Source organism: Dermacentor albipictus, chromosome 1 (genome assembly GCF_038994185.2).
Source record: "Dermacentor albipictus isolate Rhodes 1998 colony chromosome 1, USDA_Dalb.pri_finalv2, whole genome shotgun sequence".
In the NCBI taxonomy this organism is placed as follows: Eukaryota; Metazoa; Arthropoda; class Arachnida; order Ixodida; family Ixodidae; genus Dermacentor; species Dermacentor albipictus.
Genome location: NC_091821.1, coordinates 224,514,046 through 224,532,076, shown reverse-complemented (window position 1 = coordinate 224,532,076; position 18,031 = coordinate 224,514,046). Strand labels below are relative to the sequence as shown.

General features: G+C 46.7%; 1 protein-coding gene across 1 annotated transcript in view; it reads right to left on the bottom strand.

The window, feature by feature from the left end:
- The window catches only part of LOC135912069 (homeobox protein Nkx-6.2-like), a 195,800-nt gene that overhangs the window by 64,478 nt on the left and 113,291 nt on the right, over positions 1-18,031 (bottom strand). The window contains exon 2 of the mRNA XM_065444447.1: positions 3,186-3,556. Within this exon, the coding sequence (XP_065300519.1) occupies positions 3,186-3,556 (371 nt within the window). The remainder of the gene's footprint in view (positions 1-3,185; positions 3,557-18,031) is intronic.

Sequence of the window (18,031 nt, the reverse complement as noted above, 5' to 3'; positions counted from 1 at the left end):
TCCTCGTTTATAGGAGGTGACTCTCTTTTTTTTTACGTTTCAAAGCGAATAGCATAGCCTGCAGCGGCAGGTTTCCCTTATCTAAGCGGTTGCCGAGAGGCGAGGAGCTTACAGAAGAGGAGAGGGTGTCAGTGGGGCCGAGATAGCACAGTGAAAGTAGATAATCTGGTGAAGAGTGTGGTGCCGGCGTCTCCAATTGGTCTGCTTCCCCTTGCTTAGCTAGAGGTGGCTAATCGACGATTGCGGCGGCATGCAACTGGGCGTTAAAAATTCCGCGAGAATGGGTCCTCAGCAAGGAATAGTTGACAAGGCGATGTCGCATATGTGCCAATACTGCCATACATTTTTTTTTTATTATTATTATTATGCGCAAGGAAATCAATTCTTGCCGGCAGCTAGGAGTAGCAAGCGCCGGAGTGATCAGTGCACAGTCGTCTTTTATTCCTTCTGCAGCGGGGGAGTCTCTTGCTATTAAAAAAAAAGTTCAGTTTTCTTCGACTTATTAACGTATTTTTAGTGCATACGCATACATCCCTTTGACGTCGTGTGTTTCCGCGGTTTTTGTGACGAAGCGTGAAATACAGGGGAATTAGTCGTCGCCCGAAAACATTTTCACCACTCGCGGAAAGCTAATAGTGGTAAAGGCATAGAATCGACAAAAAAAAAGTTTTTTCTCTTGTTTGGCTTAATCATTCACAATAAATGCGTACACGTCGTCTTGAGATGGGGAGTTTTCACGGTTTTCGTGACATCTCCTGAGAGATATATGCGAAGTAGGAGTGGCCGAAAAAATGTTTCGCCAGTCGAGGAGGGCTAACGAAGTGGAATAGAAACAGAGTGGAATCTTTTTACGTTATCGCACTCTATTTCTCCTTTCATATTAGCTCTTTCTTCAATCTTTTTTTTTTTCGGGTGGGGGGGGGGGGGGGGGGTGAGGGGTATGTGTCCATCGGCATAACACTCATTCCAGCGTGTTTGTCAGGTGTCAAGAAAAGTAGTATATATATATTGAACGACAAGAAAGGGAGTTAACCGTGGGGCCCGATTTTTAGAAATCACAAGAAGCCAACAAACAAAGACACGAAGGACAACGTAGGGGAAATTACTTGTACTTAATAATTGAAATAAAGACATGGCAAATTAATGACAATGAAAGTGGATGAAAAAACAACTTGCTGCAGGTGGGGAACGATCCCACGTCTTCGGATTACGCGTGCGATGCTCTAATCTATTAAGCATCCGCGGCGCCGTTTTCCCATCCATCTTTTTGGGTATTTATGTTTTACTACTTAAACTTCCAAGGTTAGTTGAACTTTTATCAAGAATGAGTTTACAGGCGCGTTTCTACAGTGTCGTGATATAACGACGCAGAAGGCGGTCACGAGGGATCAGAATACTGTGACGTGTTAGCACCCCCTCTGGCTCGCTCTGTAGTGTGCTAGGCCGCGACAGCGACAGAGGATACGATCGAGCGAGCCGTGGCGTCGCAATGTCTAGGGTGCAGACTAAACGTCTATACATTCCAATGTGTAACCTTCTGCGTCATGACGTCACGACACGAACAGCAGCCTTTAGGAAACGAAACAGCAACTGTCTGTAGAAACTATTATATTCAATTTTCTAGGGGCTCCCTGAGGTATTTGTCATTTTTTCAGTATTTTGCATGGGGAACAGGCAACCAGCGATGACCAGGAGGCGCTCATATCCAGCAATTTTGACATTGTCCATTCGGTAATCTCTTGATGTTCGCCGCAACACACTAAGAAGGAATTTCAAAAATTACATTTGAAAATATCGACTTACTTTTAACAAGTTTTTGTTAATAACGTCGAGAGGGTACTTTCTTCTAATAACATATGCATTTATGACGCTTAGTGCTACATTAAAGCAGTGTCTTTATCCTGACCAAAACTCTCCTATAAAGCGAAAGCGATGTTAGGATAGTGCGGTAAATGCTTATAGTACTAGAACAAAGTACACTCTGGACGTTACTAATTGATACTTTTGGAAACTCGGCTAATCTTTTAAAATATATATATATTTTTTGAAAATGTTGCCCATTGAGTTACTGTTTGGCTATTGCGGCGAAGCTCAACAGATTTTCGAAGGGGCAATGTCGAAAGTTCCTGGACATGACGGCCGTTTGAGTGGCCGATACTGAAATATGCTGACGCAATTCGATAGGGACGCCACGAAAATGGTACGATATCTTGCACGATCACAGACGCGCGATAGTATCAACGCTTGATAACGCCGGCGCGTACGGCCAAGACCTGTGAGTGCCAATGCGCGTACCGAACAGAGCATGCACTGCTACGTTTTAGCACTCCAGCGCCCAGTCAGGTCTGACGCTGAACACACGTCCCTCGAGATGAACAGTGAATTCTCTGGTGCGAAACCGAATCACCTCCTACGAAAAATTGTAAAAACGCCCGCTAGGCTATGTGTTACCGCGCTACTGTTGGCATGCGAGGCTCCAGCGCTGGTTGCCTATAGAGGTCTAGGACCTTCATTTAACTCTAACCAGATGAAAAGTTGAAAATATCATGGCAGTACTCTAAGAAGAAAGAAAAAGGAGCGCCTCGCCCCTCAAAGTCGGCTATGCTCATGCGTCAAGGAATTTTCATCATCAACTGCTGCAGAAGACTGCACCTGGCATTTCGGTGCACTTGGAATTTTGGTGCAACCACAGCACGCTCCTGCATGCTATGGTTGTTACAACCCGCGCACTACGTGTCTCGACCACGCTGAACGCCGTTTCAGCCAGACGTCTTCAACGAAGCTACGCATGCTCTAGCTGTGGCGGCCGTATCAGCGCGGTCTCATCTTCCTATACAACGCGCCACCCCAGAACCGCCGAAGTGCGATAACGTAGAAAAGCGCTGTGGCTCGACGCCACAAATCTGCGCGCACCATCAAGAGAGTCGCACTTAGGGAATCTCGTGACCAGAGGGAAACCTCCATTAGGCGACGCTCGCTGACTAGCCTGGATAGTCTGCGCTCGCACATTCATCGCGCGGAGCTAAATGCCGCAGAGCTCAGTGCATGCATCGCAGTTTAATTGGTTTCTGGCACGCTTCCGCGCTTGCGATACCTTCACTGCAGTGCACTACTCTCTCGAGGCGGCAGGCAATGCCGGTCACGCACTTCCACGTTGGCACTCATTAGTCTGCAGCTACGCTCACCTGCGTCTCGGTGACGTTTAGTAGTTTAGCCATCTCCGCGCGCTCGCTGGACGACAGGTACTTCTTTATCTCGAATTGCCTCTCGAGTTCGAAGATCTGTCGTCCCGTGAACGTGGTGCGCGCCTTCTTCTTGCGGGCAGCTTTGTCGCCACTTTCTCCGCCGTTGACGGGGCTCTCCGAGAGCCGGGCCCGGCTCGCCGGGTTCGGCTGCTGGGCTCCGGGGCTGGCGCCGGACGGGATGCCGGGGCTGCCTCCCGGGTTGGTCACGGCGGGCGTCGGTGACGCCGCCGCCGACGGCTGCTCGGACTCCCGGCCTCCCGGTTCCTTCTTCCTCTTGGCGCCCTTTGGCACGGGCGCTGGCCGCTGCACGCCTGCGAGAAAGAACGGCGAAGCGTTTACCCGTATGCCGGAACACGAGCGTGGCAATGTTCGGCGCATTTCCCGATCTTTCACGTGTCAAGCATTAGGCGAAAGCACGCACCAAAGCGAGGACAAAGCATGCTGTAGATGCGGCGAATGACACTTTACTTTCCCCCCGAATCGTTTGTTCTGCAGTGGTCAACTATCGTTATGCCTCAGACGAAAAAACGACCCTGGAGTTTGAGCTTCCTTATACGGTTGTATCGCAACAGCTTCCCTTCGTTGGTGATGAAAATATGTGGGGTGCTGTACGGTGCCTTTCCATATTCATAACTTCTGCTGCTCTATTTTTTCTCACTGTTGCACAAGGTACCTCAAGAAGCGAAGCAGTGACAGTGATAGAAAGAGCTGCTACGAAAAAAAAAATTGCCTTTATATTTCATGCCATCTCCGTAATCTTCTAAAGGTTAAATCAAGATATTATTATTATTATTATCTGCAGTCACATTACTTTGTCAAAGAGCTGCGGTTTACAAGCATATGTATAGCCTGGCCGCACGGAAAGAGACGAGTGAATCCGAGCAAGCCAGTATCTTCTGGTAGAAATACAATTTCGTACGCTTCCCATAGTCTCCTATGGGGGAGCTGAAGTGGGTATAGTTACTTTCACAAATTAAAGGAAATAAAAGCACTTAAGACAGCCACGAAATTAATTTATTTATCATCCGTTACCAACCCTCATGCGCACTGACCCCTTTACGAGCGCCAGCGCACCATAGAATGGGAGGATATTGCTGTAACGCAAGCACGGTTGAATTCATACAAACACGATGCAGAGCAGCCACAAATTGAAAGGCTAGCTGGGTACAACAGAAGTACAGTTGAGTACTACAACAGTTTGCTAGCTGAGTACAACAGAAAAGCAGGGCTAGCGCTCGCACCATCTGAGAAAAAGTGAACGGGTCGCGGACAGTGTCACCAGCACTTAAGTACACGCTCTTCGGGAGCAAGAAAGTTGATTTCACAATATAGTTGTCACAGTGTTCGCATTACAACATACGCGGTTGGCGGATATTTATGAAGCAATATGTAGTTATAAATGTGTATTTCTTGAATTACATCGACGTTTATGCTTACATAACCTTGGTAGTTGGAAAAAACCCTTCACAGCTATTTCATTAAAAGAAAGGAAAGGTTTAACCAAGGAAACAATATAAAAATATTACTTTATTGCAGAAAGCGTAATAACTCCCTATCGTAAATAAATGGTGCTAACTTTGAGCAACACTGTAATACGAACGTACGCACTGATAATAAGACCATACCAAAGCGTACGGACATTCCGTGGCTACCTGGGCAACTAACAATTCTTTCAGCTCGACATCGCGCAATCGTTCGCAGTATTTATTTCTCGATGACGTACATGTACATACGCTCCTTGTTTTATTAAGCAATCATTTCTATGAGGTTATCAACATGAACGAATGTGTCCAAATCTGCAGTGAGAGGCTGGCTAAAGTCAGTGAAAACTGGAGGTACAAGCAGAACTGATAGTTGGGCGAGTTGGTACGAATTCATAGTAAAATATTTTTGCGCGCACAATTGACAAGGACACAGTGAAGGGGGGCACACAAGCGCTCGTGTGTCCCCCTTCACTGTGTCCTTGTCAATTGTGCGCGCAAAAATATTTTACTATGGAGGTACAAGGTAGAACGCACCGCACACAGTGAGAGAATGGACAGAAATATGTTTAGATTGATTGCGTGGGTGAATGAACATACAGGCAGTTTTGTAGCGCCTGCTGTTGAACACGCACAGTGACTTTCAGCCCCCAGTACATTTCACGCGCGAAATACAACTTCGCCAGCTATATGTTAAAAAAAAAAAACACTCGCGGCCTGTATGTGCCTTTGCGGAAAACTTTTTCCCTAACCACATAGTTTTCAACCGTGTCATTGTTTTGCTATTTTTTCTAGGCTTTTAGTGCCTCGTGAAGCGTGAATTTTTATTCTAACCTTGAACACCTTGCTACTGATGTATACTGTATCATATATAATCTCTAGGCGTGTAACGTTTCGCAGGTAAATTGAAGTTGGCAAGTTGTTTTCGCTTGCTCTTTTCTTTTTTTTTTTCTTTGACCATTGCCTCTGCACCCTGTTTTTCACTTCTAACTTATGTCTTTATCCGCGATCACGTTCACCTCTGTACCGCCAGAACCTTCGGCACACGTTCATTCAACCTTCCTTGATGCTTTTCACTGTGATACTCCGCCTCAATCTAATGGTGTCTTACTGACAAGCTTTCTTTACATTGCTGCATACCGAACACACGTATTATTATTATTATTATTATTATTATTATTATTATTATTATTATTATTATTATTATTATTATTATTATTATTGTTGTTGTTGTTGTTGTTGTTGTTGTTGTTGTTGTTGTTGTTGTTGTTGTTGCTGTTGTTGTTGTTGTTATTTAAATGAAAAAGAAGGAGGAGCAGCAGTTTAGAAGAGCCATAGTCGAATTCAGTTTTCGCGCACATGGCCAGGTAAACATAGGCTGCAAAGAGGTTGTAGATATCACCAGAGCACACAACGGAGGCGGCGCTGTCAAGTTTTTGTCAACACCTTTGAGGTGCGTGTTTGTTGGAGTGATGAAAGGGGATATTCACCATGCATGAAGCGATATCGGCATCACTAATGGTACAACTACTTCAACGAATGGGTAGGCAAATGTGCTGCATGACCCGCCTCCGTCGCAACAAGGAAAGGCAATACGCTAATCGAGTGCGTTTCATACGTTTATATTCACGCTTTTATTTGCGCAGTCACTGAAATTCGTGAACTGGATTTCATCATTTCTGAGTGTGAAGTACACTTCGCAGTCGATTGCGTTCTGCCCCCTTAGCCGTGTCACTATAAAGCTTAATGTTTGTGACTTAGTAGTTAATACTCCCCAATCGGTGTAGCGGTAGTTCCAACTGTTTTTTTTTAAGTCCGCGCTGCTAAAGGATGTGACTCTAAACACTGACTTTGTCCTACTTCTGCGTGTTTGTTTTGAGCGCGAGATACAACGGAGATACAACGCAGAGTGCGAGATACAACGCATATATATGTACAGGGTGTCCCGCGTAACTTTAGGGCAAAACTTAAATATATGCAAATGCCACGTAGCTGGACAAAACGAAGGTGGAGATACCTCGAGATACTCAGACTATTTTTTTTTTCATTCTACCTAATTGCATAATTTGTCCTTATTAATTAATCAGCTTCTCTAATTTGATAGATGAACAGTGTCAATGAGGAAATAGTAGAGCGACATGAAAAACTCCCGATGCAGCTTTCTGTTGCTCAATACGTGCTACATAAAAGTGCTTTTCCGAGCGTGAAAGCAGCGCACGATAACAAGCAAAGTGCCTCGAGCGGCCAGTCATGCAGCAATTTCGCGTGTATTTGCGGGCTTCTTTCACGCTCGGAAAAAGACTCTTATGTAGGACGTATTGAGCAACAGAAAGCTGCATCGGGAGTTTTTCATGTCGCTCTACAATTTTCTCATTGACACTTTTCCTCAACTTATAATATTTGAGAAGTTTATTAATTAATTAAGACTAATTATGTAATCAGACCGAATAAAAAAAGAAATAATATGAGTACCTCCAAGTGACGGCAAACAACTTTACCTTGGTTCTGTCCAGCTACGTGGCACTTGGAAACGTTTAGTTTGGTTAAAGTTACGTGGGATTCTCTGTATAGCGACGCTACTTATTTCTAGATATTCTTTTGATCCACTTTTGCACAACTTCAAGTGCTAATGGGTCTCCTGCGACTTTAGCTTAGGCAACTTATTCCCCTTTTTTTATTATTATCCCTGAATACAAGCTCATTTACCCTTTTACGTTTGTGGCATGAAAGAGAAACGTACTAACATAAAATTAATGTTGATATGCTACACTACAAAAGCAACACAGTTGCCCGTATTGCTACATCCTATAGCTCAAGTCGTGAATTTTAGTATCCTAGGGAAAGAGACACATCTACGGCGTGTCATTTCTAGCGATATTAGAAAACTGTCATACCGAGAGTACTGTGCTCTACTGTCGCTAAAAATAACACTTGAACTTCAACGCTGTATATGCCGTTAAACACACGTCTACGTCACCGAGTAGAAGAGTACAATTGCAACCGTAGGCCAGTATTCACAAAACGTTCTTACGCAGGAAGCGTTTGTGCCAGCAATAGTGATGTAGGACATATTAATAACGAAGGCGATTAGCCAATGAAAGACAGCTCTTATGAACGGAAAGTCTTGTGAATTCGGCCCCTGATGCATTATGACAGCATTTGAACGAAAACATTTAGTCCTACGCTGCTCTCGATACCTTTAAGCACCTTCCTGAGTGACCGGTCATTGTGACACTAGCGATTAGCTTCCAATGTCTCTTAACGAGGAAAAACAACGCTTATTTCGAATAATGTTATATGTGATCGATAGGCTAACGCGGACTCTAGCACTTCGCTTTATGTCCATTCTTAACTGCACAAAAAGCACTTCAGTTGTGACCATCCGCGGTTGTTACCTCTGGTAATCTTTGTCATCTATATAGGCCTAGCACGAAAGCTCCAAGTGCACTACGTCACTGCCTGCTCTCGACTTCTAGTTGCTTCGACAAGCCACCTCGGTCCGATCATAAATCGCTACCTCTGTTTATTGATAGACGGATGTAGGAAGAAGACCCGCATCTGTTCGCATTCAGAGTGCATGTCATCAACGTTTGGCTCTAACAAAGCCCCTATCGCGGGCGTCCCGTGAGAGTGGATCGCGCGCCCTCTCCTTTCTCCTAAAGGTACTGTGTTCCCGGGTGACTCCACGAGAGAAAACCGATCTTGAACGGGGCGAGCTTCGGGCCTCTCGGGTGGATCGTCTATTTTGGGCCTCAACGCCGGCGGGGTTGCTGGCGCAGTTCATCGCCTAATGAGCATTCTGGGCACGGCTAAATTTAGGCGATCCTTTATCAATGCCCGTTAGTCGGGTGCTCACCGCGACGACAAATGGGGATGCCGATCGAAACACGTGTAACGGGGCCCTGCGCGCCTGACGCGGGAGACATGTGCTCCGGGCCGCGGTCCCCTTCGGCTCGGCATCGGGCAGCCACTGCGCATGTGCGCACGGTGTTTTATGCGCACACTGAAGGAGAAAAGCGAGCCGAACAGATGCGGCACAAAAAATACGGCGAGAAGGGCGAGTCGCTGAAAAAGAAATTTGTTCACATCTTGATCAGTTTCTAAGAAATTCATCTTTTATATTCGCGGACGAATGTGTCATTAACCGCGTCCCGTCACCAACAAAGATGACAATTACAAGCAATATGTCGTTCCCGCCGTTAAACCTTGATAAATTTAAAAGCATGACGTTTTCCCGCTTACACACCGTAACACACCGTATCCGTTACCTCAACTCAGTTCCCGTTGAGCGCACGCCATCATGCAAATATCATGGAGTCCCCATGACCTTTTCACTATCGCGAGTAAGGCGCATCGAAACCATCTGCCAGGAAGCTTCGCGAACGCTGGAGGAGCTGCAACGTAACCTAACGAAAACATCTTCAGCGATGACAAAACTTGCTTACCTCAAGTACATCTCAAATAGACGTCATCGGTCTAGCACCCATCACTGCACCTCTCCCACCACCTCGGAGCGATGCAGAACCGTGGCGCCCCGATGTGGCATCAGACTACTCAAGGCTTAACCTATAGCGTTGCGCTACTATGAAGTATACGCTCGGCCTTCCGCTACTTGCATCGCGTCGCCCTGTACCTCGTGCATGCCCCGTATCTAGCATATGCCCCTTCACTCCTACCATTACCATTCGCTCTCAAGGCATGCCTTGTTCGAGCCCCCTTTCGGAATTCAGCCATGGCGTAATGCGCCTTGTGCGGTCGAACATTAGCAATGTCCAGTTCCTTCTTCTCACACGCAACAGTCTTAAGATAACCTTCGCACACGCAAGAACCGAGTCATTGTGTGATAAACTAAAATATTATATTAAACAACATACCTGCGTTACATATATCGCAGGCGAGTCGCTGTATATTTTAGTCGCTATTGTTGCGTTGAACGGCCCATCATCCACGTGCCCGTGTTTTGAAAGCTACCCAACGTTTGTATATATTAAATTTTTTATTAGCTCTAACCACGCTAATGCTTTCTGTTCTATTGTTGTTAATAACCATCTGCTTTTTTACTGCATCTGTCGTTTTTATTGCGTTTTCTTGTGAGCAAAGACAGAGACGTATTCAAGTCTGATATTTTGTAATGCCTACGTGTCTTTAGAAAAAAAAATATATTACGTAATTTAAATTAAATTATATGTCATGCAGAGAGACGATTTGATTTCAATGTAAACTACACTTAGAGCAAATGAGTTCTGAGGGAGCCCGCAAGGTAGAAGAGAGTTCCGGAAATGGAAAAGCTCGGATGGATGACAAATATTTTTTCCCCTTTCAGAAACTAGTTACAGAAAAATGCCACAGGAACAATGCGGCACGCAGTGGTATACGCACGCTGCAAGAGCACAAATATTAGAATGAGTCGGTGCGTCTGCATATGGGAGAAAAACGGCACGAAGCGGTAAGTCCCGCATCTTGAATTGAACTGAGCCAATTCTGGGCGCAGCAGTCGACCGAGCCAGCGTGTTTTTGGCCATGTCAAGCTCGTTTGCCGGGTGTTATTTTCTCCACGAGAATCGAACGCCCATGCGATATCGTATTTGCTCATAAATCGCTCTGTCTGGAACGCCCTTGTAGCGAGGTAGCATTAAAGATGTGCATGCAGCTGCCCTACCAATGCATGCACCAACTATGTGGACTCACGCGTGGGAAGAATGTGGTGCATGTCCCGTGAGCAAAAGTAATCGATGCTTTGCCCCTCCATTTTCTTAAACCGCCGCACTGGTGCACCAAATTTCACCGTTATGCTTTTCAATTATACAATAATTGTTGCTTATCGCTGCTTGACATTCCTAAAATTTGCACCAAGAAAAGATTACTTTGTTAGCTGCCGTAAAAAGTAACTTGGAAACAAAGGTACGAGGGCCCATTATATATAGCTTTACGCGGTGCTAGGCAAGAATTATTTCTACGTTCTATGTTATTCTACTACGCCCAAGGATTTACGAGGGCGATCTAGCTGTAGGATTCGATAAAACATTATTGCGCTGTGTATTATACCCTGTATCCCTTATGCTGCCGTGGAGCTTTGTCAGGCGTTTCCTATGGTTAATTGTCGGCTTTGATAAATTACAAAAATAAACGCAAAACCTTCAAGAGAGGCCCTTAACGATACTATTGCCTCTCGATCCCTCGTCTCGTCAATAACCAGTGATCTTTGCTCCTAGGATTATGGGGCCTGGGCCGTATGCGTAACAAGCGCTCAGAACTCCCGCATCGCGCAAAGGCATTTAAAAAGAAAGAAAAAGAAAACACGTGATAAAATCGGTCAGTTTCAGCGATGTAAGATCAGTTAAGACCATCCGCTTTGGGGGAGCTTGAAGATGGAGTCCAGGGGAAGGAGACTAGCATCTTTTGCCACACAGCACGACCTTTACTGCCTCAACGATGGTAGTCCAACATATTTACGCGGGCTTACATACAGCAGCTGCCTAGACTTGACCCTGGTTTCTCGGCGTCTTGAAAGAAACGTGCAGTGGTTTCCAGACATCGAATCCCGTGGAAGCGACCACATTCCAACGTACCTGAAGATCAAGGGACTATCTAAATTCCCCTCCACGACACTCCGGAGAATTGACTGGTCGGCGTTTCGGTCGCGCATGGAGGAAGTATGTCAGCAAGGGAACCACTCAAGTCTGCAAAACGAAATTCAAAAAGCCATGCAAGATACTACGCGTGCTTTTCAGCCTTTCCCGAAATACGAAGAATTTGAAACCGAACTGCAGCGACTACGAGCAATTCGCCGGCGGGCTGAAAGAAGATACAGGAGAACCAAATCCATCCATGATCTCAGAGAGGCAAGGCGGATGCAAAAGAAGATTCAACGCCGCATTGATGCACTTCAATCTCAAAGATGGAAACGTTTCTGTGAGTCATTGGATCCACGTCAGCGATTATCTCAGATATGGAGAACTGTGCGTCGACTTCGCGTATCACCGCAACAGCGTGTTCCTTTTAAGTCCCTCGCTTTGCAACAAGGCCGCAGCGAAATAGACATTGCTGAAGAATTTTGCTCAAGACTTGCCAGCTCGCAGCCTCAACGCGCCCTTACACCATGTGCCTTAGACGATCGTCCTCTGAGTGAACAAACAATATTAGAGCACCGTCCCGACCGATCATCGGCTCAGAAGGCAGTGAAGGCACTTTTGTGTTTTCTGAGAACTTCTGGTTTGCTCGAGCGACTTTAACTGAAGTGCTGTCCGTACACGTACCTACACCTTCTCTCTCCCTTCTTTCTCTTCCCCTTCTCCCATCCCCCAGTGTAGGGTAGCCAACCAGACTATTGACTGGTTAACATCCCTGCCTTCCTGTATTCTTCTCTCTCTCTCTCTCTCTCTCTCTCTCTACACCATGTGCCACTCTTGTGCCACGGGATTCCCGCATGGATGTAATGTTTTCGGTGGAGGAGCTTGAAGCGGCACTGGCGACTTGCAGGCGCTCTTCGTCACCTGGGCCGGACGGCGTTACCTATATGTGGCGCTCGCCAATCTTGGATAGAAAGCACGACTCATGCTGCTAAACCTTTACAACGAGTCTTGGCGCAATGGTTTGGCTCCACGTGAATGGAAATGCAGCCGCTTGGTTCCGCTTCTCAAACCTGGCAAATCACCGTTAGATTTGTCATCGTACCGCCCCATCGCTCTGGCAAGTTGCATAGGGAAAATAATGGAGAGAATGACTTTGACTCGCCTGGAATGGTACGTGGAAAATTACAACGTGCACCCAGATGCTATGGCTGGCTTCCAGCGTGGGCGCTCATCCATAGATAATGTCATCGATTTGGTCACGTATGTTCAACATCAAAAACGTCTAAAACGACTCACTGTGGCATTATTCCTTGACATAAAAGGCGCCTGTGATAATAGAGCACATTATGCCATTATAGAGACTCTGATTAACGCTGGAATCGGTGGCCGCACTTTTCAATGGCTGTGCAGTTATTTGACCGACAGGCATTTCTTCGTGATGACCGAGGATGGCGCCACGACTCAACACCAAACGTGCCGTGGAGTACCGCAAGGCGGAGTGTTGAGCCCGACGCTATTCAACCTAGTGCTTGTTGGCCTAGTCAGATGCTTGCCCAACACACTTCAAGTATCAATCTCTGCCGACGACATCTGCATTTGGGCGTCTGCTGTAACACGACTGCAGGTACGAGCACGGCTACAAAAGGCAGCTACCTTAACATCACTGTACTTGCGAAAACACAACTAAGAGCTCTATTCAGAGAAATGCTGCCTTGTTACTTTCACTCGGAAGGCAATGAAGCGTTATTCTGTAAGTGTCAACGGACGAGCAGTTGCAAATACACGCAAACACCGCTTTTTAGGGGTAATTATCGACCGCGATCTATCATGAAGCCCGCACGTTTCGTACCTAAAGAAAAGTTTGCTGACAATAATACATCTCCTCAAGTTTCTCGGCGGAAAGTCATGGGGCACATCGGTGCGATCAATGCTGCAGCTTTATAACGCCTTGTTCCTCGGTTTTGCAAGATACAGCCTCCCTGTGCTTGGTAACACCTGCAAAACAAACCTGCGTGTACTCCAGGGACTACAAGCTCAAGCCCTAAGGACGTGTCTCGGTCTTCCGAGGTGTGCGTCTACAGCGGCAACGATTGTCATAGCTTGAGATCACTCAATATCGACGTACTTGGTAACCGACACTCTCAGAGCGCATATTGGCCACGTTGCCCGACTACCTTCTCGCCACCTTGCCGCTCTACCCCCAGAAAGGCCATACGCAACTATCAGTCGTATGATTGTTGCCAATCGCACCTCATTGCCGTTGAACTACATGCCTGCAGCAAGACCATCTTCACTTTTATGGTGCCTGCACAGACATGAAGTACGCCTCACCATCCCAGGAATCACGAAGAAGGCTAACATGTCGTCGTTTGCCCTGAAGCAGGCCACATTAGAACATTTACATGAGGTGCACAGTGGCCGCGTACACGTTTATATCGATGGCTCAGTCACATCTGCAAGTTCAGCTGCTGCTGTGGTGATACCAACAAGATCCGTCGAAATACAGCTAAAGACGTCGCATGTATCATCAACGAAAACTGCTGAACTGGTAGCCTTGCGAGCGGCTCTTCATTTCATTCAGGAGGAACCAGTACCCCATGCATGGTCAGTCTTCTGTGATTCCAAGGCAGCCCTACAGAGTGTACTCTCAGCACTGCGCCATGGATCACATGAACAGCTCGTCGCAGAGATCAGAGAAGTACACCATCGCATAGTTGACGAAGGACACGATATCATATATCAGTGGTTGCCTAGTCACTGTGGCATACACGGCAATGATCGAGCAGACGCAGCTGCCCGATCTGCCCATGACGGCGTCAACTGCGTTGCCATTCTTCTTTCGAGAGCCGACGCAACGAAAAAACTTGCCGTACTGGCAAACAACGACCTGACATTAGCTCAGTGGAATTCATCCGATTTCACAAGTGCACGACTTCATACCCTGGACCCTAATTTACAACTCCGTATTCCGCCCGAGCTTCCACGACACGACTGCACCCTTCTAGTTCGTCTATGGCTAGGAGTAGCATTTTCAAATGCGTACTCCTTCCTTATCGGAATGTCCAACAGCCCACTTTGCGACTTCTGCAGGTGCAATGAAACAATCGCGCACCTTCTTTTTGAGTGCTCTCGTTTCAACCCGCAAAAAGCAGTCCTCTCAGCCACCCTAGACAAACTGGACAAGCGCCCACTGACAGAAAACAAGATCCTTGGATACTGGCCAACGCGAACATCAGCGCGATCGGCTATGAAGGCGCTGTTGCGGTATTTAAGGGACACTGGACTTTCTGACAGATTGTGACTTCACTGTGTGACGCAGGATTGTACGGTGACACTGCATAACACTAGAAACGCCTTTGAGGGGCTGCGTGACAGTGCCCACAGGAACAGTTTGTGTGTACGTGCGTGTGTGTGTAGTTCTTTATTTTTTAATCCTTCTCTCTCTCACCTATCGCATCCCCTTGCCCCTCCCCCAGTACAGGGTAGCCAACCGGAGATAATCTCTAGTTAACCTCCCTGTCTTTCCTTTGCCTTTCTTTCTCTCGCTCTCAGTTCAGCGGAAATCCTCAATATGGGAAAAGCTTAATGAACGGGAATGTTCACGTCCACCCGACAGCAGCAGAACTGATTCCTTATAACTAATTCGCTATATTTGTGTCCCCCCCCCCCTTCCGAGCTTCGAGTTGTTACCCAATTCAGCCTTGTTGAGCGCTCTGCTATGTTGGTCCCGGGTTCAATCCCCGTACAAGAATAACTTCTTTTCTTTTTACTTACTTATTATTCTTATTTTCACTAGCGAAGCTTTCTTTCCCAAAAACCCGAGTAAGTTTTATTTGTAACCTGTGCTACTCTCGGGTGGATGACAGCTTCTCCTTTCAGAAGTATTAAGCAGCGTCGTACCTGGTTAAATGTTTATTTATTGTCTTGGTTTTCAGCCAACTCCGGCAGTGCCAGTTTGTGGCAGCCCGCCTTTGTCAACGGCATGTAGTTCAATCATTTATGTCGAAAAATTACAATCCACAGTGCACTTAACCTAAATTGTTTCAAGACGGTAAAGTAGGACTTCTCTGACCCACCCAACGCACTGAGAGAGAGAGAGAGAGAGAGAGAGAGAGAGGGGGGGGGTTAACCTGAGGCGAGTTTCCGGTTTGCTACCGTGCACTGCAGTGGCAGATATAGGGATTGTACAGACGACGAAGAACGAGAAGAGGAAACAAAAAAGGATCAAAAACAGAAAAAAAGTGAAAAAGAAGAAAAAGAAAAGGAAGCAGATAAGAAAAAAGGCATTCCAATCACATACGTTCATACCGGCCGGTTGATCTCAAGAAGCGCAGTAGCGCTTGCACGGCCTTCTGATGCAATGTCAAGTCACGTCGATGTTTCAGAATTCTTTCTTCCGACAGAGGCTGGTCGTCCAGCTGGTTCAGCACGACAGAATGCGATTGTCTCTGCACACTGTACTACGCACTGAGTTTATGCATCACACCACGTGAACGTTGTGCATGTTTCTAGGTATTCGAACTCTTAAAAAAATGTGGGGTTCTACGCACCAGAACCACTATCTGATTCGAGGTCTACTCGAGTCACGACATTTTCATATTCTTATATGACGTGACACTGCAATGCAGCCGGCATGTGTTTACGGAATATAACCTCATATCTTTTCTATGCGTTCGTTGACCCGTGACCTACAACTAAACGCCTTCCGCTAGGATTACCACGACGTGAGCAGTTCATGTTGTTGCGTTTCTAACCGGCTTCGCATTTACCACTGCCTCCCTCCCCCCTCACTGGAGTGGCTGTCAGTGGCACGCGCCGTTGTGATCTGACCTTATCCCGCCTTCTCTGTGAAAGCGTATGCTGTAGCACGGAGAGGCATGTAATGGGTGTAACGTTCTTGACAAACTGGACAGTCGTCCACTATATACATAAGGAGCCAACAAACAATGACAACGTGGACAGCATAGAGGAAATTATCGGTAGTTCTTAACTGAATTAAAGAACCGATAAATAAATGGAAAGGACACGTGGATGAAAAAACAACTGGCCGCAGCTGGGATACGAACCCGCGTCTTCGCATAGTGCGTGCAATGCTCTTACCAACTGAGCTACCGCGGCACCATTATTTGTTTTTTACTACTATAACTAAACGTGGGAGTGTTAGCCAGTGCGCCACCACTCACAAGCCTTGACGGCGAACTGTTCTTTCTTTTAATTCGTTTTCTCTCTCTCTCATCTATCGTATCCCTTTGTCTGTCCCCCGGTACAGTGTAGCCAACCGGAGATAATCTCTGGTTAACCTCCCAGTCTTTCCTGTGCCTTTCTCACTCTCTCTTTCTCTCTTGGCGGCGAATGTGGAACATCCTTTCTGGCGCAGGCGTCACGATTACGGGAACTTTCTTGGGCGGAAGGCAACTCGTCAATAAACCGACACGTGCTACCTGAAGGCATCATTGCTGCTGGATTCGAAATCCTCGCTATATAAATGAACGAGAAAAAAGGAAACCGAGGGGCCCGACTTTTATAAGTCAAATCATAAGAAGCCAACAATGACACCATGGACAGCATATGGGAAATTATCCATGGTTCGTAATTGAATGCACGCAACACGGGCGTTTTTTGCATTTCACCCCCATGGAAATGCTGCCGCCGCCGCCGAGATTTGATCCCGCGACCTCGTGCTGTTTCCAACATTTCCAACGCGTAATGAATGAATGAATGAATGAATGAATGAATGAATGAATGAATGAATGAATGAATGAATGAATGAATGAGAGCGAGAACTTGTATCATTTCTGTGCTTCGAAAGTAACCATGACGAGGAGAAAACCTGACGTTTAGCCCTTTGCGTTGTTCGGGCTTTGGCTATACATGAGTAGAATTGCACCACACTAGGCGCCGCCACGCCAATCATACTAGCAACCACAGCTCCGAGCTCCAAACTGGCAGCATGCTGTCAAAAGAGTTTAAGGTATCTTTGTCTGCCGTGCATCATGAATGCCCCCCAAGAGAGCAAAGACGCCGATTATCGCTCAAGTCTTCACACAACCAAGTGCGCGTGAGACAGCGTGTGCAGCGGGCATTATCAAAGTTGTCCAGAAGTAGCTAGCGGAAACAGCCTTCCGCTGTCCCGATATTCCTCCTCGTGTCCTTTTACCTTATACTTAGCTCTCGCCGCTTTCACGCTAGGTCTATACGAGGCGCATAACTCTTTATGACTTTGTGGGATTGCGTTCGTCTCCGCGCGCTGGCCACGGAAACGGCCCGGCAGCCCAACCGATCTCGAGTTGGGGACCGCTGGCACCCTATAAGTGCCAGCTAAGCAGGCCACATTACTGCTTTGGCTGGCGGCGCCAGGACACATTTCTGGCCCCTGGAAACTGCAGAAACACGAGCGGCAGTAGCCGTGAAGGAGGCAGCGACCATTAAGATCCCCTCCTAAACACTCGCTTTTATAGCGCACAAGTAAGCCGTGGCCCGTGGATATATCCCACTCGAAGAAGCCTTTTGTCTTCTGCTGGATCAACGAGCAAAACTATATAGTCAAGTCACGCCTGCGGAGCGCTTGCAAGTCACAACAGCTTCAAGGTGTCGTATGCGCTGTACTTGCTGTGTCTAGATTGCCTTCGCACCGCGGTTTGCGCTATGCCGAGAGAAACCGTTTTCTCATTCGACCGTGAATCAATTTAGGATGCGATGGCCCCGACAACGAGCCTTCGGTCGCTGTTCTCAA